General features: G+C 35.7%; 1 protein-coding gene across 2 annotated transcripts in view; it reads left to right on the top strand.

Annotated features, from left to right (window-relative positions):
- The window catches only part of DACH2 (dachshund family transcription factor 2), an 873,940-nt gene that overhangs the window by 631,475 nt on the left and 214,708 nt on the right, over positions 1-27,757 (top strand). For both annotated transcript variants that reach the window (XM_070785446.1, XM_070785445.1), the window contains one exon: positions 16,525-16,683. In XM_070785446.1, coding sequence (XP_070641547.1) covers positions 16,525-16,683 — 159 coding nt within the window. The remainder of the gene's footprint in view (positions 1-16,524; positions 16,684-27,757) is intronic.

The following is a 27,757-nucleotide window of genomic DNA, read 5'->3' as shown; positions in this document are numbered from 1 at the left end:
ATGACTGACAGATGAACAGATTGGGAATTGCTAATTAATGGGCACATTTCAAAACCTTGGCAAGGTTTGATGGTAATTACGTCTGCTGAACCATTTGATATCTTATTGGAAGTAGCCCAGTAAAATCATATCTGGAGTTCTTGGTTTTCAGTTTTAACATACCTGATTATACAGATCATTTTAAGGACAATATGTTAAAATGCATATGGCCATGCAAGTAAACATTCTACCTGCAAAAATAATGAAATTTACTTTTATGAATTATTTATTCAGTTTTTGGGGTCACTGGTGCTCTTCATCATATTGGTATTATCATTAAAAATATATTTACCCTATAGATAATTTAATGATATTAATAACTAAAATAACATTTTATTTTCTTTTATATTCTAAACTAATTTAAATGGTAATTGCTTACATTTAATTTAGTGCTTATTATATCCAGATAGTGTGCTGTTTTACATGTATGAGTGAGTGTGTGTGTGTGTGTGTGTGTTTAGGCTCAATTGTCTCTGACACTTTACAACCAAATGAACTGTAGCCTGCCAAGCTTCTCTGTCCATGGGATTCTCCAGGCAAGAATACTGGGGTGGGTTGCCATTTCCTTCTCCAGGTGACCTTCCAGACTTGGGAATCAAATCTATGTGTCTTCTGTTATATCTCATTTCATCCTTACAGCAACCATTAAATAGGTAGATATAATGATCTCCATACTAGATATAAAAACAACATAGGTATTAATTGGAGGAGCCAAGATTCAACCTTAAGTCTGCTTGATGCTCTTTTTAGTGTGCTATTCTAGTTTGGGGAGGATACAGTCCTTCATTCTCTATTTTGCATCTGTCTCTATCTGCCACTATTTTTTCTTAAACACTCATTAGTTTTCAACTGCCAGTCAAGTAAGATCACTCTAATCTCACATGCAAAGGCATAAAAACCCCAAGAAAAAAGTAATTGTGTGAGTAATAATTAAATTTCCTTATTATCTCCAAACAGTCATAATGGCTTCACTTCAGTTTCCTTGGATAAATTAATTTTATTATCTAGAAACCACTTTATGGTTCTCCCAAATAATTATTGATAGTTGTAAGGATTATTCTGACAGAAAAGTAGTATTACTTGTAGAGATAATATTAATACATATATATTATACATACTGGGCCCCCTCAGGTGGCACTAGTATTAAGGAACCCCCCTACAAATGCAGGAGATACAAGAGACATAAGATCCCCTGAAGTAGGAAATGGCTACCCACTCCAATATTCTTGCTTGGAAAATCCCATGCACAAAGGATCCTGGCTGGCAATAGTCTATAGGATCATAAAGAGTAGGATATGACGGAAGTGACTTAGCATGCATTCATTATACATATTGATCATGTATATACATATGATAATTATGTACAATATATCACCATTGAGGAGGGGTAAAAACCAGAAAAGATGAATTCTCCTGCTTCAATCCATGTGGCCAGTCTTGTCTTATGCTTTTAGATGTAGCTCATTGTCTTCAAAAGAGTGGCTCATTTGATTAAATTAATAGTATAATAGAAACAGTACTTAATTATGTAAATAGAAAGTTTATAGATCATAGTTCTATTATATAAAAAAATGAAAAATGAAAGTTGTAAAACTGAGGATCCTTAATGTATATTTTGGGAGGATTTCTGATAGACTGTGAAAAGAAATTTAAGTTTCTGCTTCCTTTTAATTGTTTTTCAATTTAAGGCAATTTTCTGAAATCTTTTGTTCATATACCCTATCAGATAAATAGTAAGCATTCTATTTTCATAGTATAAGTTGAATTATAAGATATTTAATCTTATATTAAGAGACATAATTAGATATTTAGAGTAAGATTTAAAGAAGATTATAACCAATGCATTTATCCATGATATGAAAACTTTAAAATATATTATTGATGGCAAAAAGAACAATACAACTAATATGTCTTATCTTATAACCCTGACAATAAAATTGACAAAGAGTTCCTACTAAAAGAAGACATATCAGCTTTGCTATTTTATTGTTTTACCCCTGTACTTCCATTATGTTAAGTCTGTGGTTGTGTTATCCATTAAGTAATATGGCTTGGTTAAAAATAAATAAGGTAGCCCATTTATCCACCCAATGGGGCATATGTAGATCACATTACAATGAGGTAAGTATAAGACTGGAGTTGCTAATTGCCAACCAATTGCTCTGCTTCAAACTCCCACTTTTCCTTTGAGATACTTCTAGTACTTGACTGATGAGGGCATTGGTGGTTATCCATATCTCAAAAATTAGTGAAATATAATGTTGTACTTTCTTTTTAGTTAGAAAATAAAATCTGCATATCTTGCTTTATCTTCATCTTTTGTATTTCCTGGGATATGCATGACTCACTTTAGGGACCTCCAATTTAAAATATATTTCACAAAAGAATATGTCATAATTTAGGAATTCTAGTACCCATATCTTTAAAATAAATTTTTAGAATTTATTCTCAGCAACAGATATTCAGTATTTTCATATTTCTTAAAATATGACAGAAAAGGGATAAGATGTATACTGGTATTATATGATTATTTATTAAAAAGTGAAAATAATATGGTTGTCATTTAGACAGACCACATGCCTTTAGGGTGACAGAGAAAACTCAAATTCAGATAAGAAAGTACTGTCAGTGGCTTAAAATTATAATAATTTTTGAGGATCTTTCTATGTGTACTACTTACACTAGCAAGAGATGAATCCAAATTTCAAAAAAATGTTATTGTTGTTCTTCAGTTGCTAAGTCATGTCAGACTCTTTGTGACCCAATGGGCTGCAGCACACCAGGCTTCCCCGTCCTTCACCATCTCCTTGAGTTTGCTCATACTCATGTCCATTGAGTCAGTGATGGCCATCCAGCCATCTCATCCTCTGTCATCCCCTTCTCCTCCTGCCCTCAATCTTTTCCAGAATCAGGGTCTTTTCCAGTTAGTCAGCTTTTCATATCAGGTGGCCAGAATATTGGAGTTTCAACCTCAGCGTCAGTCCTTCCAATGAATATTCAGGGTTGATTTCCTTTAGGATTGACTGGTTTGATCTCCTTGCAGTCCAAGATCACAGCGCAGACAAAAATGTTCTGTACTAGCCATAGCATACAGTTTTTATGAAATTGCAGTATTTTTAAAAGTTTGGCTCCAGGAAATTCAAAGTTATACCACTATAAATACAAGGACAATTAAAACACCTGTGGGGTTCACAGAAGAGTAATTAAGAAAAGTTTATCATTTGTAATTACAAACTAATAGCAGACAAAATCTCATTTTCTTCCTGTCTTCAGCAAAATTCCTTTCAACCAGACTTTTTCAAGTTATACATAGACTAACAGCTTGTAAGAGTTTCTCTGACACTGTCATCACACTCAGCAGGTCTTATAGGCGAGTACTGTGCTTTCAATATGTACAATTTAATTCTGTATTTATCTGAACTAATCTTTGAAACTCAATAATGTGATGTTCATATTTTAACAACTGTGCTTTGAAGTGACGCACAGTAAATATATGTACATCTTGTAGCATTTTAATTTAGAAACAAATGTACAGGGACTTTGAGTTTCACATTTATTTAGTGAAACATGTCAGCTTAATTCTTAGAACGAGTCAGGTGCAATTTATTTGGATAAGCCAGAGGTGAATACTTAATTTTTAATTAATAAGTATACTTTTAAGCAACAGTTTCCCATTAAACCCAGATATAAACTTTGGGGCTTGACTTCACATCCTTTAGAATGATGATGTTGATAAAAATGTAAAGCTGTTTTAATTTCATAATTAGAGTGATGCTGATACATTGATACAACAGTTATGGAGCATACCTGTCCATGTTAACTCTTCTATACTGGTGTTCATTGTGTGTAAACTTGGATGTCATGGAATCAAAGTATTCCTTTCTTGCTTTCTGCATACTGCTGTGTTGTTTCCCCCTACTTTTCTGATTGTCCTTCCTGAAACTCCACCTTCTTTATTTTCATTTTTGATAGCTTATTTTGGCAGCAGTGACAAAGGTCACTTTGAGAAGAAGATCCAACAGGATCTTCAGGTAGGAAAGTCTGCTAAGTGACTCAAGATAAGTGAGAGTAACAAGGGTCCAAATGAAGATGGTGGCAATGGGAATGGAAAGGAAACAAATGCAAGGCCAAGTGCAGAGACTTGGCCACTTTAACAGGAAGCAAAGAGATAGAGAGATGTCAGTGATACTTATTAGATAGAGATCTTTGAGGACAAAGATCTGTATTCTCTGTATTCTGAGTACTTGAAAATGGCACCTGATACATATTGGGAACTCAATATGTTCCAGATAAAACAATTAAATTATCCTACTACCAGATATAGAAAGTAAAGGGACAAAATCTTTTTCATTGAATAAGGGTCAATTTACTATTGCATATGGTGTACTAAGGGGCTTGTCTAGTGACTTAGATGGTAAAGAATTCGCCTGCAATGGAGGTGACCCAGGTTCAGTCCTTCCTGGGTTTGGAAAGATTTCCTGGAGAAGAGAATGGCTACCCAATACAGTATTCTTACCTGGAGAATTCCATGAACAGAGGAGCCTAACCTGGCAGGCTGCAGTCCATGGGGTTGCAAAGAGTTGGACATGACTGAGCGACTAACACTTCCTGTTTTCACTTTCATGGTGAACTAAAGATGCTGTGGATACCTCTGTGTATTTGTTTTACACAAACTGCTGACTCCTTACACTCTAGAATAGTGCTATCTAATATAACCTTCTTCAGCAAAGGGAATAATATCTGCACCTTCCAATATGGTAGTCACTAGTCACATGTGGCTTTTGAACATTTGAAATGTGACTTAGTGCAACTGAGAAGGTGATTTTCTTTATTTTATTCCATTTAAATTTATTAAAATTTAAATTTAAATAGCCTTATGTGAAGACTGGCTACTATATTTGAGACTATAGCCCTAGAGATCTGAACCACCATTTTTACCTCTGCGGAAACTTGAAACTCCTAGCCTATAGCCCCAGGAGGTAGTTGTTCCTATAGACAACATTTCAAATCATATAGAAGACAAGCTGATTTAGAGATCTCTTCAACATTTTTGAGTAGTTACTTGTTATACTCTTACCGGGGTCCAGCCCCGGTTGGATCCAGGGATTCCCTCGGGAGGACAGAGTTGGCGATTAAAAGGATAGATAAAAGGAGAAAGATCAGAGGCTCAATATAACTGGTTTAGGAGAAAGATTAGAGGCTCAATATAACTGGTTTATGCGGAAAGCCAGTAAAACCTGTGACACCAGGTTTGCACTGACCACAGGGTCTGCAGGCTCCCTCTTGAATAGCGGAAGGTGCCCCACCTTAGGCACCTTCTCAAGTGGGTCTTAGAAGCCTGGGCAAATAAGTGGTCTCAAAGGGCCCCCACACTCCAATTATTTGTCCTGAAGGAAGAACAGACAAGAAAAGGAGAGAAAAGGAAGCAAGAAAGAATGACACGGGGAGACCGAGCTTTGAGCAAGGTCCATAGCTTTATTTTCAAAGGGAGCTTATATACCTTAAGTTGTGCATAGAGGATAATGGGGGGGGGGTGTGTAAAATCATGCACAATCAGCAGTCTTTGATCCTTATTGAGACCAGGCTTTCTTTTCTGCAAACTTATCGTATACAAATGGTTTAGGTGATTTACATCATCTTCTGGCCAGAAGGCCTGTTAACATTTTATGACTCTGATAAAGGTTTGTCAACCATAAGACTTATTTTCTCTAAGAGTAATTATTTTAAAGTTTGGCGACATCCTCTGAAGGTGTTAGATAAAGTTGCATTCCTATAGGGCAAAGGTGCAGCCACTAACCCATTCTCTGTATATATAACTTTTATTTTGTTTTTCTGTTGTTCATTTGTTTTGTTTTGTAGTTTCTATATATAAGTGAAATTATATTGTATTTATCTCTTTCTGCATGACATAATACCCTCTAGATCCATCCATGTTGTTGCAAATGGTAAGATTTCATTTTTTCTGGCTAATTTTCGATTGTATATGTATACCAATCTTTTTTATCCATCAATCTACAAATGGACATGAAGGTTGTTTCCTATCTTGTCTATTGCAAGTAACGCTGCAATGAACAAAAGAGTGTATGCATCTTTTCAAATTAATGTTTTTGTTGTCTTCAGATAAATATCCATAAATGGAATTGCTGAATAATGTGGTAGTTCTGTTTCTAATTTTTTGAGGAACCTCTATTCTGTTATCCATACTGGCTACACCAGTTTACATTGCTACCAATTTACCATTCCTACCAATGCATGACAGTTGGCTTTTCTTCAAATCCTTACCAACACTTGTTATTTGATATAATTTTGAAAATAACATTTCTGACTGGTGTGATGTGATGTCTCATTGTGGTTGTGATTTGCATTTCCCTCATGAATAGTGAAGTTGAACATCTTTTCATGTGTATATCGCCCATCTGTATATTTTCTCTGGAAAAAAAATATCTATTTAGGTCCTCTGGCCATTTTAAATCCAGCGTTTTGTTTTTTGAGGTTTAGTTTTATGAGTTCTTTGTATATTTAGGATATTAAACACTTATCAGATATATGATTTCCATTTTTCCATTCAATAAGTTGCTATTTCATTCTTTATATATATACACATATATATATACATATATATGTATATATATATATATATATATTTTTTTTTTTCTGCACAAAAGCTTTTTAATAGTCCCACCCATTTGTCTTTGCTTTTGTTGCCTTTACTTTTGGAGTCAAATCCAGAATATCATCACCAAGACAAATGTCCAAGTGTTACTGTCCATGCTTCCTCCTAGGAGTTTGATAGTTTCAGGTATCACAGTTTACTTTAGTCGCTCAGTTGTGTTTGACTCCTTGTGATCCCATGGACTGCTGCACTCCAGGCTTCCCTATCCATCACTGACTCCTGGAGCTTGCTCAAACTCATGTCCATCAAGTTGATGATGCCATCTAACCATCTCATCCTCTGTCATCCCCTTCTCCTCTCAGGTATCACATTCATGTCTTTAACCCATCTTGAGTTAATTTTTGTGTAAGCTGTAAGATACTAGTCTAATTTTATTCTTTTGAATGTGGCTGTCCAGTTTTTTCAGCAGTATTTATAGAAGAGACTGTTCTTTCCTCATTGTGTGTTCATGCCTCCTTTGTCAAATTAATTGACCACATATGCATGGGATAATTTCTATACTTTTGATTCTGTTCCATTCATCTATGTATCTGCTTTTATGCCAATATCAATTTATTATTATTATTATTGTAGCTTTGCAATATAGTTTGAAATCAGGGTGCATGATACCTCCAACTTTGTTCTTCCTTTTCAAGATTGCTTCAGCTATTCAGGGTCTTTTGTGTCTCCATAGAAATTTTAGGATATTTTGGTTCTATTTCTATTTTTAAAGAGTCATTGATTTTGATAGGGAATATATTGAATCTGTAGATTGCCTTGAGTAATATGGATATTTTAACACTGTGAATTCTTCCAGTCCATGTGCACGTAATTTATTTGTGTCTTCTTCAGTTTCTTTTATCAGTGTATTAGTTTTCAGTGTACAGATCTTGGTTGAATTTACTTCCAGCTATATTATTTTTTTTAATGCATTTGTAAATGAAATTGTTTTCTTACTTTCTCTTTTTCATAGTTATTTGTTACTGTATAGAAATGAAAAAATCAATTTTTATATATTGATTTTGTGTCCTGAAACTTTACTGATTCTTTTATTAATTCCTGAAGTTTTTCTGTAGGGTCTTAAGAATTTTCTGTATATAAAATCATGTTATCTGCAGACATTGGTAGTTTCACTTTATCCTTTCTAACTTTGATGTCTTTTATGTCTTTTTCTTGACTATTTGCTCTGGCTGACTTCTACTACTATGTTGAGTTAAACTGTCTTGGTTCTAATTTTAGAGGAAAACCTCTGAACTTTTCAATATTGGGTGTGATGTTAGTTGTGGGCTTGACTTATACGACCTTTATTATGTTGAAGTATGTTCCCTCTATATGTATTTTGTTAAGAGTTTTTAATCATAAAAGGGTGTTGAATTTTGTCAAATGCTTTTTCTGCATCTATTGAGATGATCATATGATTTTTATTCTTCAATTCGTTAATGTGGTTTATCACAAGGATTGATTTGTGAATACTGAAACACCTTTGCAACTCTGTGATCAAACCCATTTAATTGTATTGTATGAGCCTTTTAATGTATTCTTGAATTTAATTTGTTAGTATCTTGTTGAGGATTTTTCATTTATGCTTCTCATTGATAATGACTTGTAACTTTGTGTGTGTGTGTGTGTGTGTGTGTGTGTGTGTGTGTATGTGTGGTGTCCTTGTCTGGCTTTGGTATCAGGGTAATGTTGACCTAGTAAAATGAGTATGGAAGCATTTCCTCTTCTTTAGTTTTTTAAAATAATATGAGAAGGATAGGTATTAAATTTCTGAACATTTGGTAGAATTCACTAGCGAAGCTGTATGGTCTTGGACTTTTGTTTGTTGAAAGATTTTTGATTACTGATTCAACCTCTTTACTAATAATCACTCTATTCAGATTTTCTATTTTGTCCTGATTCAGTCTTAGATGACTATATGTTTCTAGGGATTTGTTAATTTCTTTAGCTGGTTCAATTTTTTGGCATACAATTGCTCAAAGCAGTACTTTATGTTAATTCACATTTCTCTGTGGCCAATTAAAATTCTTTTTAATTTCTGATTTTATTTCTGTTCTCACTCTCTTTATTAAATAGTGAGTCTAGCTAATTTTTTCAAATTTTCTTTTTGCTGTTCCACTGCCCTGTCTTCCAGATCAATGATTATTTCTTCTGCTTCACCTAGCCTTCTGTACAACTACTCTTGTGTATTTTTTTTTTCAGTATATTTATTGTACTCTTTAGTTCTGTTACTTCTGTTTTGTGCTTTCTTTTATTTTCTGTCTCCTTGTTGAAGTTTTCACTGTGTTCATGCATTCTTCTCCTGAGTTTGTTGAGCACCTTTATGATCATTACTTTGAACTCTTTATCATGTAATTTATGGCTATTTCTTTAGGATTTTTTTCCTGATGTTTTATCTTTTCCTTTTATTGTTGTATATTTCTGTTCCCTCAATTTGCTAGAATCTCTGTTTCTGTATATTAGGTGAAACAGCTACATCTCCCAATCTTGAAGGAGTGAACTTGTATAGTATATGAACCTATGAACCTTGATGTTCAACCTTGCTCTTGCTCTTGGTTGTCTTCTGAAATCTTGTGATTGTCTAAGCAGCTTGTTTTATTCTTGATGGGTCTTGGTTAATGAGTGTGTGCCAATACTTGTCAGTGTTGCAAAGGGAGGAATCTCAGTCAGAACCTAGATTCAGGTTGAGTGGAAGTTAGAGTCTCAGGCTGCAACTTTTAAACTGTGCAAATATGTAAATTCCTGTGAGTCCCAGTTGAAAATCCTGCTTGCCTCCTCACTTGGTTATCTGGAGGTGTCTCCTGAGTGACAGTTTCAAAAATTGAGGTGAATTATTCCAGGTGAGTACTTGTGTACTCCTTTCTGGGAGCTACCAAGCTGTAGTGAGGCCAAAAAAAAAATGAAAAAATGGCATTTCTTAGCCTGTTTTCTGAAAGCTCCACTCTAGCCTCTAGAAATGTGGCAAACCTAAAGCCTGCCACTTAGGTTAGTAAATAGATCTTTTCACAGGAAAATTGTGGATGTGTCAGTCTGTTTTGAAGTGTCCTGTAGGTGGCAGCCCACCAAGAACTGTCTCTCCAATTGTTTATGTCTATCTCGGCCACACAAATCCCCTTGGCCAAAAGAGACAGGTGAGCAAGGAGCATCCCCTGTGTGGACTCTGTGTGCCTGCTGGCTTTACCAAGACATAGAGAGAGTGCAGGGCTTGGGCATGTCTGCTGGCTTTAGCTTTAGTGAGGCAGCAGAAAAGCACAGAGTCAGGGTGCACCTGCTGGCTTTAGCGAGGCATCCAGAGTGTGCAGGGCTGGAGCTTAATAAGCAAGGGTTGGCACCTGTTTTAATAAGCAACTGGGAGAGCACAGGGGCAGGGCATGCCCACAGGCTTAAGTGGGACATTGGAAGAGTGCTGTGACTCAGAATCCCAGTTGGTGCTACCATGGAAGAGGAACAGTGCAAAAATGGTACCTGCCAGTGCCATTACTAGCCAGACAGAAGTAGAGTGCAAAAATGGTACCCTCCAGTGTCTCTGCTTCTCAATAAAGTCCCAACAGACCCTTACTCTTTCACCATATGCTTTAAGATTAGCAACTGAATCTCCTTCACATATAGCTTAGGCTCTATTCAAACTGCTGCTTTTGTGCTGAGTTCCGAAGTAAGTCAGACTGTGAGTGAATGCTTTAAGAGTAGAATCTCAGTTTCCAACTTCCCTTTGGTTATTCTGCAGTAAACTTCATTGGATTTTAAAGGTAAACATGTTGAGGGTGCATCTATTCAGTGTAATTCTCAATGTTTAGAGTGCTGATGTTGAGTACAAACTCCTTACTATTCAGGGAAAGCTCCATATTTTTTAGACTACTTCCAATTTACTGATTTAATTATGACTTTTATTTTTTTTTTTAATTCTAAAGGCTACATGCTATTTAGATTCATCAAGCAATGTACATTCATTTAAGACTCTAGCTAAACAAAATATCCTATGAATAAGAAAACAAGCTCGACTTAGGTCATATGCTACATAGATTTTTCTTCCTATTTGACTGCTTGCTTTGTGCCTTATGTATACAAGATTACTGGAAACATGATTAATTTAGATCCATATTGCAAATAATCAAAGTTATATGTTTTGTTGTAGCTATAAAACTCTGAAAGTAAGGGTAGCTTGTTATAAATGTTTACATTTTTTGATACCTGGTGTGTTGCTACCCATGGGGTCGCAGAGTCGGACACGACTGAGGGACTGAATAGCAAGAGCATACTGTTACATTTAATAATTAATTTATATTTTCTAACAAGTAGCTTTTATATTTTTGCTTTCCAATTTCTAATAGCAACTCCTACTGTATTATTCCTTTAAAAGTCAAGACACATTCAATGTTAGTCAGAAGACAGAGATCCTTTTTAAGTATAAATTCCTTATAGATATCTCACTTAAATCTAGTAGTCTTAAAAACTCAAACCCACAGTAGTAGTTTATGCATTTATAGAGGATTACTCACCCTAAGGGGGAATATGATCACTGATTACTAAGTTATTCTGAGACTCTTCACTGTGATTTCTGTCAATGTTTTATTAGCTCCTTTCATTCTTAAGAGCAAAGCATATTAAGTGAAGACCAGTAGTCTGGTAAAATGAGAGTGTTAAGGTTAAGAATGATGTTTTGTAATGGTCTTTATGGCCTTACTGCTGGATTTCTTTTATACTTATTTGAAATAAGTTGAGGGTTTTGGCTTGTAGGCCTATGTTAATTTGTTTGAAACATAAACTATTTTCCATTACTTTTCATGAACCTGACCACAGAAAGCATTCAGTTATTAAGTGTATCAAAAGAACAGGGTTGAAAGAATACTAGTTAGGCAAAATTTTGGTAAATTAAAATACTTCCTTGGGCCCTACTCATGTTCATTCTCCTTGTCAAATGTATTATTTTAAAGTAAATGGATATAAAAATCTGTCCATCCCTGAAATGTTATGTATCTATCACAAAGTTTGCATGACTCAGGAGTCTTCTTCTTCTGGCCACTTCTCCAACAAAGAAAAAACAGCAAAAATAAACAATCCTCTGGGAACCTTAACATTTTGCAATGAGTCTTAAAGGAAAAAAATAAATTGCAACTTAAGAGTTTTTAACTGTGGCAACGAAAGTTTGTCAAATTGTTTGTCAAATTAATATTCCTTCATCATTCATCACTTAATTATTCTTACACTGATTCTAATTAATAATAACTTTCTACTAAGTGGAACCTTATAAAAATGTAGTTCTCTCTATCTTTCTCATTGGAAAGATTCTGACCGTATTAATTAGTTAAGTATAGTATTAATGTAGCAACAGTCCCTGTCCTTCTTATTTCCTAGTTTTAGTTCTTCTAAACATTGAGCTAAAGTAGTGATAATTAGATGATATGGAAAAGCTTGTCATTTATTCAATTCTTAAGAATTTTCAGTGTTTTATACATTATCTTTCTCTACTTAGGACTGTGTCGTATTAGTTTTATACCTAATATGAAGTTTCTTGAAGTAAAGGTGAAGCCTTTGATGAGCCTTCTTTGTTTGCCCTAACCAACTGTGTACTTTGTTTCTTAGACTTGCCTTGTTGAAATGTTATCCAGTTTTTCTTCTCTTTATTAGAGGGATTCCTTCATAAAGCTAATATCTGAGTCAGTAAATGGTACATACTCTAGGGTTACTGCTTGAATTGTATGCATCAAAAACTCATATGTTGAAGGCACCCAGTGCTTCAGAATGTGCCCATATATGGAAATAGCATCTTTAAAATGGTGATTATGTTAAAATTAAACTCTTAGAGTGTCCCCTTATCCAATCTGAGTGGTATCCTTATAAGAAGATGAAATTTGAACACACAGAAGAAAGACCATGTAAGGACACAGGGAGAAGAGAACCCTCAGGAGAAACCAAATCTACTGACATCTTGATTCTGGACCTCTAGCCTCTAGAACTCTAATAAAAATAATTCTGGTTGTTTAATCTATGCACTCTATGGTATCTTAGTCCATTTGGTCTTCTATAATAGAAATGCCATGGAGTTGGTGACTTACAAACAACAGGAATTTATTTCTTACAATTCTGGAGGCTGGAAGACCAAGATCAATACCATGGCCCTTTTAATATCTGATGAGGACCAAGTTCCTAGTTCACAGAGAACCATATTCTTGCTGTGTCCTCACATGGTATAAGGAGGCTCAGAAATTCTTTGGGATTTCCTTTATAAAGACACTTATCCCATTCATGACCTCATCACCTCCTAAATGACCCATCATGAAATACCATCACATTAGGAATATGTATTTAATATATGAATTTGGGGAGTCACAAACATTCAGTCTATAGTATATATTTTATTTTGGCAGCCTTACCTATATATATATATATATATATATATATATATATATATACACACACACACACACATATATATACATATATATTAGATAGATAGAAAAAAGAAGATGAATACTCAAGCCCATCACATAGTAGTAAAAAAAAAAAAAAAAAGGTTGACTCTAGATTAGATTGGTAAAAATATTTTGTTAACTTTAAGTTCAGTGGATGTTATTACAGATTGGCACAAAGGCATAGGCAAATATCAAGTTTCAGGCTACCAAAGCCTCAATACTGATTCATAAGTCAATTTGTATAGACTTTAAAATGGTAAGTGTTTTGGGTCAAAAGACAAAAATGTGTCCAGAGCTTCTTATGCAAGCATCAAGGATGTCCTATACTCTGCTTTCACTTGCTTCATAAATAGTTACCTTAAGAATGCAGGATAATTTCATATATTTATACTTGGCAAAGATGGGCATACCTGGTAACCAGCCTCCTTGTATTATTTTTAACACAGTAGTTAAAAAGATGAGAGTTGTTGGTGAAAGTTCATCTAAAGCTCTCATCAAAGCAGACACTATAACACCTGGAATCTTTTAATGCAGTTTAAAAATCATTTATATTCAAGTTATTTGGAATATATAATATACAAAATATTAAACTAATACCTAATGTACATTTGTTATTGAAAATTGACTAAAGGATTTTCACTTTATAAAATAAATATTGACAGTCTCAGCCCTAGTATTGCTATATGCTGTTGCTGTTGTGATGGTACAATACCATGTTAATATCAAAGGCATAATATTAGTTTATTCAAAATGTATCTCTGTCAATGTATTGTTTATCATTTTACAAATTACAGTTCTGTAATGGTGAGGTAATTCATATTTTGGACATAGTGCTAAAATGATGAAGTGGTTCTGTTTTTTGCTCAGCAATGGATCTTTCAAAATTTTGCGTTTTCTGGTATTAATCATGTATATTGGCCCAATGTTACTATAAAGAATCTCAGTGTTGTAATGTGGTTATTCATCATTTATTAAGATACTATCCTCATTCCCCTCCAGCATTTTTGTTCATTACAGCATGACAATATCATATTGATTTTAATTGGAATTTCAAATTTGTGAATGCTAAATTATGTCAATGCACCAACCATGAAATATCTCACTGCCATATTAATGCATATATATAGAATGTAAAGATGTAAAGAACATACTTTTGGACTCTGTGGGAGAAGGTGAGGGTGGGAAGATTTGAGAGAATAGCATTGAAATATGTATATTACCATATGTGAAATAGATCGCCAATCTATGTTGGATGCATGAGACAGGGTGCTCAGGGTTGGTGCACTGGGAGGACCCTGAGGGATGAGATGGGGAGGCAGCAGAGAGGGGGGTTCAGGATGGGTAACACATGAACACCCATAAATCAGAAACTGAACAATTAGCTACTTATATCTTCCCCATTTGATTGGAAAAACTGTCTTTATAATCATGGCCAGGTATCCCTCAGCCTTTATATATGCTGATGGAGAATCTGGTATTTCCTTCTCTGGAACTTACCTAGTTGGAGGTTAGCCAAGACTCCCACTTTTGAATTAAAAATTGACTCTGCACTCAGGAGAGCTTGAATGAGTCCTGCAAAAGTGATTGAATCCCATATCTGGGGGAAGAATAGAGGTATAAGTAGAATAGTTGAAAAACAAAACAAAAACAAATGAACAAAAACTTCTCAGAGATTTATCAGTTGCAGTTTGCTTAAATAAATTTAGAATTTTCAGGGAGAACCCCAATTTGCCTTGAAAACATTTCCCTAAAATGTATGTAACTCTAAAACCTGATTTTTACAAATGTAATACTAGAAAGCAGAAGTATAAAATAAATAAATACTTTATAAATAAAAAAATATTAATTTCCTTTGACCCAGAAATCCCACTCTAAGAAGTTGTTTGAGTATAAGAAAATATTCAAATGAATGATCTTATTATAATAGTGACAAATTTAAAAGAAAACCCAATTTTTAATAAATTATATTACATTAATTCAGTAAACTACTATATAGCCATTATACTTTTTAAATATAATATCTGAAGCAAAATGGGAGAGGTGTTTGATGGAACTCAAAGAAGTGAAAAAGTTACAATGTTTAATGTTAGGGATGTGAGCACCTTGATTTATTTTTAATTTTTTTTCTTAGACCAATAGGTGCAAGATTTCCAGGCTTAACTTTCTCCACACAACAGGGTATATGTTTTGGGCAGCAGATGGGACAGAGTCAGCCAAGTAGAGATCCTAATGTCACAATTCCAGTATGGGCATAGGAGCAGAAGCACGGATCTCTCAAGTAATGAAACACATCAAGTGAATCAATAGGGCTGCCTACACAACCACCTTGTTTTCTAAAGCCAAATTGTCTGCTACTGCTACTGTAATTTAATCTCTGACCAGTCTGTTTAAAGTATTCCTCTTAAAAGGACACCCTGGAAATAATTTTTGTTTGTTTCTTATATGCTTTTAAGCAATGATTCTGTCCCATAATATGCTAATTGCCTGATGTAATAGCTATGCCACTATAATTTATCATGATAATATAATAGTCTGCATTTATGCATACTTTACTTCACTCTATAGCGTGGATGATCAAAGTAAAGCACAATTTCAAGTTGAGAGCCATGGTTTTATGTTTTATCCAGTTTATTTTGCATAAAATCCTGCTGTGTATAAAGAGATTAGCTTTTTGAGGGCTGTATATCAGAACAAAATAACTGATCATTTTGTATCTTACCATATATTTTTGCATGTCATCATGCTCTTATAAATGTGTTCTTTTGGAGTGAATAGCAACTGCTCGTCAGTAAGATATAGTGCACGTATGTTAGAGGGTTGCAGGAGCAGGCTGCTGCTGCTGCTGCTGCTGCTAAGTCGCTTCAGTCCTGTCCAACTCTGTGCGACCCCATAGATGGCAGCCCACCAGGCTCCCCCGTCCCTGGGCAAGAACACTGGAGTGGGTTGCCATTTCCTTCTCCAATGCATGAAAGTGAAAAGTGAAAGTGAAGTCGCTCAGTCGTGTCCAACTCTTAGCGACACCATGGACTGCAGCCTACCAGGCCCCTCCATCCATGGGATTTTCCAGGCAAGAGGACTGGAGTGGGGTGCCATTGCCTTCTCTGGGAGGAGGCAGTAGTGTTCAGTTAATGGCCTTTAACATATACATGCTTTCTAAAGTTATTCATTATGTTTCCAGACTTGTTTTGACTACCTGTAGACAAATGAGCCTATCTTTTTAGTGAGAGTTGTTTAGTCTTCCCAGAGTCAGCTTAAATCCAAGACTATTGAGAGTTTTGAAACCATGATAAAAATGAGTCACTTTTATTTAGTAATAATTTTCTATGGAGTAATATTAATAATTACAACCTTACAAAGGGAGTTTATAAATCCTTCTCTTAGAAAGTTGTCAACTTGCAATCTGTTTATATGAATGTTTTTCAGGTGGATGTGAATCCTCCTGGGATAAGGATAAGATGCAGTCTCCTCTTGTTGCTCCTGGACCCCAACATGGAATTGTTCATGCATCCCTAGCTGGCCAGCCAGGCCTTGGGGGTACTCCTACCCTCAATCCACTGCAGCAGAACCACCTGATGACCAATAGTATGTATACTGTCCTCCCAGGATTTGGTAAGAAAAATACCACCCAAGACCCATTGGACAACTTGGGATATCAGGGATAATTTATTTCTCTTCAATAAGATTTAACAATTTGAAGTTAGGAGGTATATAGAGAGGGATTCATTTGACAGGGTGAGGTTTTTAGAGAAGAAATAGATTGAATGGCCATGTAGCAGAGTAGAGGTACCTAGGAGGATATGTTAACAGAGTAATTAAGAATTCTGGCTATAGTCACATAAACTTGGGTTTGAATTCTACATATTTTGAATCCTGTGTCACTATTTGGATTTGGAGAAGTCAGATAACTTTTTCAAGTTTCAGTTTCCACAACTGTAAAATAGGAATACAAATGTACCCAATCTTTAAGGCTACTGAGAGGGCTAAAAATATTAAAGGGAAAACTGTTAGCAGTGACTTGCATATAGTAAGTACTTATTATTCAGTAGTCAAACTATAGCTGAATTATAGAAATTCACATTTAGAGATGTTTTTAGAAACTTCAAAGACTCAGAAATCTTTCTATAGGAAAGCAGGCCTTATATACATTACTTGGACAAACTCTTACTTTTCCTACAGACAGGAAGTATAACAGAAAAGTTTAATTATTCCTTTCTCTAAGACTTTCAGTCTTTCAATAGAATGAAGAAAACAGAGGAATTCTGAGAAACTTTAACATAATCTAAATTGTAATGAAATTCATCAGTTATTAATGATATAAAATAAGTTATAATGTCATCCTTTAAGAAGATTATAATCTAAAGAGTTAAATGTCTCATAAAAATGTAATGTTAAGCAAAAGAAAATAAAATCAATGCCCGAAAAGTTGTAAATTTTATGTTACAAGAAGTAAAAAGCAGCTTTAAACAAAGGGGAACCTAGAAGACTTCTGATTTCTTGTTTGACATGTAAAGAGCTTATAAATTGTCATTCTTGTCCACATAACAAGAGAAAAATATGGAACAATCTGAAAATCAACAACTCTTTTAAATTTATCACAGATTGAGTACATAGGGCACAAACTAAATAAATAGGCAGATACAGAGAATCACAGCTTATTGGGAAAAGAAGCCAGAGTTGAAGACTGATAGAAGCATTTAAAGGGTGATTGAGTTATTTCTGAAGATTCAGTGTGGATCTAGCTTGAGAAATAAAATTTCCTAGGAGGCCATTCTTAAAGGGGCCTCTACATTTTCATGAATTTTACTTCCAGAAGCCCCATGAGGTTCTCAGATATTAATTTGAGAAAATTGTCCTTATATTCTGGAAAAGGGAAGGAAAAGTAACCGTTTTAAAATATGTCCAGAATATTCTATTCTCCTTAACACAGAGGCCCATCCTCAAAGGAAACTATTTTCCCAGAGCTTAAGCTATTTGGTTTTAGCACAGCATGACCCAGAGGAAGGGATACACTAAACTCCAGTATCCTGTAGCTGTTAATATGAGGGAACAAGGTTATAAAATTCCAGCCCCTTTAGTTCTCACGTGGAGAATTAGAAATAGGGGGGTTCATGATGGGGAACACATGTACACCCATGGCGGATTCATGACAATGTATGGCAAAACCACTACAATATATGGCAAAACCAATACAATATTGTAAAGTTATAAAAATTAAAAATAAATAAATAAATAAAGTGGGCTGCAAAAAAAAATATTGTAAAGTAATTAGCCTCCAAATAAAATAAATAAATTTATATTTAAAAAAAGAGGAATATTCACCTATAGTCCTGTCTAGCCTTCCTGGCCAACCTAAGAGGAGGGGAGAAGCTGAAAAGTACTTGTGAAAGTCACAACCCAAGGACACTCAGTCTCAATAGGAGACTGAGACTTAATCATAAAATTATAGACTGCTGCATCTCTATACACATTTTACTAATACCACACTGGGGCTCTACATAATACCAGGAGGTAACTATTGAAAGAACAGAAAGCCTCAGACCCTATTTAATACAAAATCTCAAGGAAAAAAACAAAGACAACAGGGAAGATAGGAAAATACCGTTACTAATATGACAGCTACACCAAACATCCTAACTTATTGCCAGAAAACATAAAATTTCCCACTAAATGTTTATGTTTCTTCTGAATACACACAATATATATTTTCTAGCTTCAAACAAGACGTGCAAGACATAAATAAGGGGGGGGGGGGAGAATAATATGAGGATATAAAGCAAACAACAGAACCAGAATTAGATATAGTCAATATTTTGAATTATCAGATTAGGAATTTTATATAATTATGATTAATATGGGTTTCCCAGGGAGCACTAGTGGTAAAGAACCCACCTGCCAATGCAGGAGACATGAGACATGGATTCAATCTATGAATTGGGAAGATGCCATGGAAAAGGGTATGGCAACCCACTCCAGTATTTTTACCTGGAGAATCCCATGGGCAGAGGACCCTGGCAGGCTACAGCCCATAGGTTTGCACAGAGTTGTACACGACTGAAGTGACTTAGCACAGTATACTAAGAGAATAGAAAAAGTGGAAAACAAAATTATTCATGGAAATTTTAATCAGAGAAAGGGAAAATCCAACTATTAAAAGGAAATACTGAAAATCAAAAGCACTCCAACAAAGTGAAGAATGCCTGTGATGGGCATAGGTAGACTGGCCAGGGTCAAAGCAAGGATTAGGAAACTTGGGGATATGTCAATAGAAATTTTTCTAACTGAAAAAGAAAAACAGAAATAAATACAAAAACAATACAACAGAATAGCCAAGAACTGTGTGGCAATTAGAAAATGTGTAGTACATATGTAATGGAGATACAAGAAGGATAAGACTAGAATGGAACAGAAGAAATATTTGAAATAACAGTGATTGGAGAGGCGGTCCTAAGATGGCAGAGGAATAGGACAAGGAGACCACTTTCCCCCACAAACTCATCAAAAGAATATTTGAACGCTGAGTAATTCCATACAACAACTTCTGAATGCTGGCAAAAGACATCAGGCACCCAAAAAAGCAGCCCATTGTCTGTGAAAGAAGATGCTTTATCAATGGTGCTATATAGATGAAGAAGTCTTCAGGCTACTGTAAAAATAACACTGAAAACCATAAGTAGGAGGCTTAAGTCAAAATCCTGAGAACACCAGAGAACTCCTGACTCCAGGGAACATTAATCGACAGGAGCTCATCAAAAGCCTTCATACCTACACTGAAACCAAGCATGACCCAAGGGCCAACAAGTTCCAGAGCAAGACATACCATGCAAATTCTCCAGCAACACAGGAACACAGCCCTGAGCTTCAATATACAGGCTGCACAAAGTCACTCCAAACTCACTGACATCTCATAACTCATTACTGGATACTTCATTGCACTCCAAAGAGAAGAAATCTAGCTCCACCCAACAGAACACTGACACAAGCTTCCCTAATCAGGAAACCTTGACAAGCCACCCGTACAACCCCACACAGAGTGGGGAAACTCCACAATAAAGAGAACTCCACAAACTTCCAGAATACAGAAAGGTCACCCCAAACACAGCAATATAAACAAGATGAAGAGACAGAGGAATACTCAGCAGGTAAAGGAACAAGATAAATGCCCACCAAACAAAAGAGGAAAAGATAGGGAATCTACCTGATAAAGAATTCCAAATAATGATAGTGAAAATGATCCAAAATCTTGAAAACAAAATAAAATCACAGAAAATATCATGGAGACAAGGACTGAGAAGATGAAAGAAAGATTTAACAAGGACCTAGAAGAAATAAAAAAGAGTCAATATATCATGAATAATGCAATAAATGAAATTAAAAACACTCTGGAGGGAACAAATAGTAGAATAATGGAGGGAGAAGATAGGATTAGTGAGGTAGAAGATAGAATGGTAGAAATAAATGAAACTGAGAAGAAAAAAGAAAAACAAATTAAAAGAAATGAGGACAATCTCAGAGACCTCTGGGACAATGCGAAATGCCCTAGCATTCAAGAAGACAGAAAGACCATGAGAAAATACTTGAGTAGATAATAGTTAAAAACTTCCCTAAAATGGGGAAAGAAATAATCATCCAAGTCCAAGAAACCCAGAGAGTCCAAAACAGGATAAACCCAAGGTGAAACACCCCAAGACACATATTAATCAAATTAACAAAGATCAAAAACACACATACACACACACACAAACAAATATTAAAATCAGCAAGGGAAAAACAACAAATAACACACAAGGGGATTCCCATAAGGATAACAGTAGATCTTTCAACAGAAACTCTTCAGGCCAGGAGGGAATGGCAGGACATACTTAAAGTGATGAAAGAAAATAACCTACAGCCCAGATTACTGTACCCAGCAAGGATCTCATTCAAATATGAAGGAGAAATCAAAAGGTTTACAGACAAGCAAAAGCTGAGAGAATTCAGCACCATCAAACCAGGTCTCCAACAAATGCTAAAGGATCTTCCCTAGACAGGAAACACAAAAAGGGTGCATAAACTCGAACCCAAAACAAGAAACTAAATGGCAATGGGATCACACATATCAATAATTACGTCAAATGTAAATGGGTTGAATGCCCCAAGCAAAAGACAAAGACTGGCTGAATGGAATTCAAAAACAAGACACCTATATATGTTGTCTACAAGAGACCCACCTCAAAACAAGGGAAACATACAGACTGAAAGTGAAGGGCTGGAAAAAGATATTCTATGCAAACTGAGACCAAAAGAAAGCAGGAGTAGCAACACTCATATCAGATAAAATTGACTTTAAAATAAAGCTTGTGAAAAGAGACAAAGAAGGACACTACATAATGATCAAAGGACCAATCCAAGAAGAAGATATAACAATTATAAATATATATGCACCCAACATAGGAGCACCACAATATGTAAGACAAATGCTAACAAGTATGAAAGATGAAATTAACAATAACAAATAAGAGGGATACTTTAATACCCCACTCACACCTATAGATAGATCAACTAAACAGAAAATGAACAAGGAAACACAAACTTTAAATGATACAATAGACCAGTTAGACCTATTTGTTATCTATAGGACATTTCACCCCAAAATAATGAATTTCACCTTTTTCTCAAGCACACAAAGAACCTTCTCCAGGATAGATCAAATCCTGGGCCATAACTCTAGCCTTGGTAAATTCAAAATAATTGAAATCATTCCAAGCATCTTTTCTGACCACAGTGCAGTAAGATTAGATCTCAATTACAGGAGAAAAACTATTAAAAATTCCAACATATCGAGGCTGAAAAACACCCTGCTGTGAATAACCAACAAATCACAGAAGAAATCAAGAAAGAAATCAAAATATCCATAGAAACGAATGAAAATGAAAACACAACAACCCAAAACCTGTGGGACACTGTAAAAACAGTGCTAAGGGGAACATTCATAGCAATACAGGCATGCCTCAAGAAACAAGAAAAAAGTTAAATAAATAACCTAACTCTACACCTAAAGCAACTAGAAAAGAAAGAAATAAAGAACCCCAGGGTTACTAGAAAGAAAGAAATCTTAAAAATTAGACAATAAATAAATGCAAAAGAAATAAAAGAGACGATACTAAAAATCAACAGAGCCAAAAGCTGGTTCTTTGAGAAGATAAATAAAACTGACAAACCATTAGCCAGACTCATCAAGAAACAAAGGGAGAAAAATCAAATCAATAAAATTAGAAATGCAAATGGAGAGATCACAACAGACAACACAGAAATACAAAGGATCATAAGAGACTACTATCAGCAACTATATGCCAATAAAATGCAATGCAATCCCTATCAAGCTACCAATGGTATTTTTCACAGAGCTAGAACAAATAACTTCACAATTTGTATGGAAATATAAAAAACCTCAAATAGCCAAAGCAATCTTGCGAAAGAAGAATGGAAATGGAAGAATCAACCTGCCTGACTTCAGACTCTACTACAAAGCCACAGTCATCAAGACAGTATGGTACTGGCACAAAGACAGAAATATAGACCAATGGAGCAAAATAGAAAGCCCAAATATAAACCCACGCATCTATGGACACCTTATATTTGACAAAGGAGGCAAGAATATACAATGGAGAAGAGACAATCTCTTTAACAAGTGGTGCTGGAAAAACTGGTCAACCACTTGTAAAAGAATGAAACTAGAATGCTTTCTAACACCATACACAAAAATAAACTCAAAATGGATTAAATATCTAAACATAAGACCAGAAACTATATAACTCCTAGAGGAGAACATAGGCAAAACACTCTCCGACATAAATCAGAGCAGGATCCTCTATGACCCACCTCCCAGAATATTGGAAATAGAAGCAAAAATTAACAAATGGGACATAATTAAAATTAAAAGCTTCTGCACAACAAAGGAAACTATAAGCAAGGTGAAAAGACAGCCTTCAGAATGGGAGAAAATAATAACAAACAAACCAATGGACAAATAACTTAATCTCAAAAATATACATGCAACTCCTGCAGCTCAATTGCAGGAAAATAAATGACCCAATCAAAAAATGGGCCAAAGAACTAAACAGACATTTGTCCAAAGAAGACATACAGATGGCTAACAAACACATGAAAAGATGCTCAACATCACTCATTATCAGAGAAAAGCAAATCAAAACCACAATGAGGTACCATTTCACTCCAAAGTGGTTGCTATCCAAAAGTCTGCAAGCAATAATTGCTGGAGAGGGTGTGGAAAAAAGGGAACCCTCTTACACTGTTGGTGGGAATGCAAACTAGTACAGCCACTATGGAGAACAGTGTGGAGACTCCTTAGAATACTAAATAGAACTGCAATATGACCCAGCAATCCCACTGCTGGGCATACACACTGAGGAAACCAGAATTGAAAGAGACACGTGTACCCCAATATTCATCACAGCACTGTTTATAATAGCCAGGCCATGGAAGCAACCTAGATGTCCATCAGCAGAAGAATGGATATGAAAGCTGTGGTACATGTACACAATGGAGTATTACTCAGCCATTAAAAAGAATACATTTGAATCAGTTCTTATGAGGTGGATGAAACTGGAGCCTATTATACAGAGTGTAGTAAGCCAGAAAGAAAAATACCAATAGAGTATACTAATACATATATATGGAATTTAGAAAGATGGTAACGATAACACTGTATGTGAGACAGCAAAAGAGACACAGATGTATAGAACAGTCTTTTGGACTCTGTGGGAGAGGGCGAGGGTGCGATGATTTGCGAGAATAGCATTTAAACATGTATAATATCATATGTGAAACAAATCACACATCCAGGTTCAATGCATGGTACAGGATGCTTAGGGCTGGTGCACTGGGATGACCCAGAGGGATAGTATGGGGTGGGAGTTGGGAGGGGGGTTCAGGATGGGGAACACATGTACACCCATGGCAGATTCATGTTGATGTATTACAAATCCAATACAATATTGTAAATTAATTAACTTCTAGTTAAAATAAATAAATTTATATTAGAAAGAAAGAGATAACAATGATTGAAAAGTTTTGTAAATTAATGAGAGATACCAAACTGCAAATCCAGAAAGCTCACAAAGCACTAAGAAGGATAAATATTTTAAAATATACAGGTATGAACATTATATTCAAAATGGAAAATTAAAAATCTTTAAGGAACATGAAGGGAAAAAACTCTTTATGCAGACAGGAATGAACAGAAAAATTACTTATTTTATACCAGGTTGGATTAAACACAAACTGGGATCAAGATTACCAGGAGAAATATTAGCAACCTCAGATATGAAGATGATACCACTCTAATGGTAGAAAGCAAAGAGGAACTAAAGAGCCTCTTAATGAGTGTTAAAAAAAAAAAGGAGTGAAAAAGCTGGCTTAAAACTCAACATTAAGAAAACTAAGATCATGCATCTGGTTCCATCACTCCATGGCAAATTGATAGGGAAAAAATGGAAACAGTGACAGATTTTTTTCCTTGGGATGCAAAATCACTGCAGACTGTGACTGCAGCCATGAAATTAAGATGCTTCTCTTTGGAATAAATGCTATTACAAACCTAGACAGCATATTAAAAAACAGAGACATCACTTCAGTGACAAAAGTCTGTCTAGTCAAAGCTATGGTTTTTCTAGTAGTCATGTACAGATGTGAGTTAGAACATAAGAAGGCTGAGCACAGAAAATTGATGCTTTCAAACTGTGGTGCTAGAGAGGACACTTGAGAGTTCCTTGGACAGCAAGAAAATCAAACCAGTCAATCCTAAGGGAAATCAACCCTGAATATTCATCAGAAGTACTGATACTGAAGCTGAAGCTCCCAATACTTTGTCCACCTGATGAGAAGAGCTGACTCATTGGAAAAGACCCTGATGCTGTGAAAGACTGAGGGCAAGAAGAGAAGAGGAAGACAGAGAATGAGATGGTTGGATAGCAATGCCAAATCAATGGACATGAGTTTGAGCAAACTCAGGGAGATAGTGAAGGACAGGGAAGCTGGGCATAATGCAGTCCATGGGGTCACAAAAGGGGCAGACAGGACTTAGCAACTGAACACAAAACTTTTTTTTTTAATTGAAATGTAGTTGCTATACAGTGCTTTGTCAGTTTCTGCTATACAGGGAAGTGAAAAAGCCATATACCCAGATGCCCTCTATTTCAGATTTCCCTCCAATTTAGGTCACCACAGAACACCAAGTATAATTTCCTGTTCTATACAGTATGTTCTCATCAGTTATCTATTTTAATACATCATCTTCCAACAACATAAGAGATGACCCTACACATGGAAGTCACCAAATGGTCAGTACCAAAATCAGATTGATTATAATTTTTGCAGCCAAAGATGGAGAAGCTCTATACAGTCAGCAAAAAAAAGACCAGGAGCTGACTGTGGCTCAGATCATGAACTCCTTATTGCAAAATTAAATTGAAGAAAGTAAAGAAAACCACTAGGCCATTCAGGTAGGACCTAAATCAAATCCCTAATGATTATTCAGTGGAACTGACAAATAGATTCAAGGGATTATATCTGATAGACAGAATGCCTGAAGAACTATGGTTGGAGGTTCATGATATTGTACAGGAGGTAGTGATCAAGACCATCCTCAAGAAAAAGAAATGCAAAAAGGCAAAGTAGTTGTCTTGAGGACGTCATGCAAATAGCTGAGAAAAGAAGAGAGGCAAAAAGAGAAGGAAAAGAAGAAAGTTATAGCCATCTGAATGCAGAGTTCCAATGAATATCAAAGAGAGATAAGAAAGCCTTCCTTGGTGATCAATGCAAAGAAATAGAGGATAAAATAGAATGGGAAAGACTAGAGATCTCTTCAAGAAAATTAGAGATACCAAGGGAATATTTCATGCAAAGATGGGCACAGTGAAGGACAGAAATGGTATGAACATAACAGACACAGAAGATATTAAGAAGAGATGGCAGAAATACACAGAAGAAATATACAAAAAACATCTTCATGATCCAGATAACCACAATGGTGTGATCACTCACCTATAGCCAGACATCCTGGAGTGGGAAATCAAGTGGACCTTAGGAAGAATCACTAGAATCAAAGCTAGTGGAGGTGATGGAGTTCCACCTGAGCTATTTCAAATCTTAAAAGATCATGCTGTTAAAGTGCTGTACTCAACATGCCAGCAAATTTGGAAAATTCAACATTGGCCACAAGACTGGAAAAGGTCAGTTTTCATTCTACTACCAAAGAAAGGCAATGCCAAAGAATCTTCAAACTACCACACAATTGCACTCAGTTTACATGCTAGCAAAGTAATGCTCAAAATTCTCCAAGCCAGGCTTCAGCAGTTCTTGAACTAAGCACTCCCAGATGTTCAAGCTGGATTTTGAAAAGGCAAAGGAACTAAAGATCAAATTGCCAACATCCACTGAATACTAGAAAAAGCAAGAGAATTCCAGAAAAAAAATCTACTTCTGCTTCATTGACTATGCTAAAGCCTTTGACTGTATGAATCACAAGAAACTGGAAATTTTTATTAAAGAAATGGGAAAAACATACCACCTTTCCTGCCTCCTTAGAAACCTGTATGCAGGTCAAGGAGCAACAGTTTGAATTGGACATGGAACAATGAACTGGTTCCAAATTGGGAAAGGAGTACGTCAAGGTTGTATATTGTCACCGTGTTTATTTAACTTATATGCAGAGTACATCATGCGAAATGCCAGATTGGATGAAGCACAGGGTGAAATCAAGATTGCCAGCAGACGTATCAATAACCTCAGATATGCACATGACACAACCCTTATGGCCAAAGGCAAAGAGGAAGTAAAGAGACTCTTCTTGAAGTTGGAAAAGGAGAGTGAAAAATGGCTTAAAACTGGACATTCAAAAAGGCACATCATGGCATCTTGTTCCATCACTTCATGGCAAATAGTTGCAGAAACAATGGAAAAAAGTTGACAGACTCTTTTTTTCCCTTGGTTTGCAATATCACTGCAGATGGTGACTGAGCCATGAAATTAAAAGATGCTTGCTCTTTGGAAGAAAAGTATTAAAAAAAATTGATATTACTTTGCTGAGAAATGTCTGTCTAGTCAAAGCTATTGTTTTTCCAGTAGTCATGTATGGATGTGAGAGTTGGACCATAAACAAGGCTGAGCAGTGAAGACTTGATGCTTTTGAACTGTGTTGTTGGAAAAGACTCTTGAAAGTCCCTTGGACTGCAAGGAGATCAAACCAGTCAATCCTAAATCAATCAGTCCTGAGTATTCATTGGAAAGACTAATGCTGAAGCTGAAGCTCCAATACTTTGGCCACCTGATGTGAAGAGCAGATTCATTAGAAAAGACTCTGATCCTGAGAAAGATTGAAGGCAGGAGAATAAGGGGATGGCAGAGGATGAGATGGTTGGATGGCATCACCAACTCAATGGACATGAGTTTGAGCAAGCTCTGGGAGATGGTGATGGGCAGGCAAGCCTGGTGTGCTGCAGTTCATGGGGTCGCAAAGAATCAGACACGACAGTGCCTGAACAACAATATATATGTCAATTTCAATCTTCCAATTCATCCCACCACCCCCACTTCTCTCTTGGCATCCATACATTTGTTCTTTGCATCTCTAATTCTGCTTTGAAAATAAGATCATCTA

This window comes from Bos indicus, chromosome X, assembly GCF_029378745.1.
Source record: "Bos indicus isolate NIAB-ARS_2022 breed Sahiwal x Tharparkar chromosome X, NIAB-ARS_B.indTharparkar_mat_pri_1.0, whole genome shotgun sequence".
Taxonomy (NCBI): domain Eukaryota; kingdom Metazoa; phylum Chordata; class Mammalia; order Artiodactyla; family Bovidae; genus Bos; species Bos indicus.
This window is presented reverse-complemented; position numbering and strand designations above follow the sequence as displayed.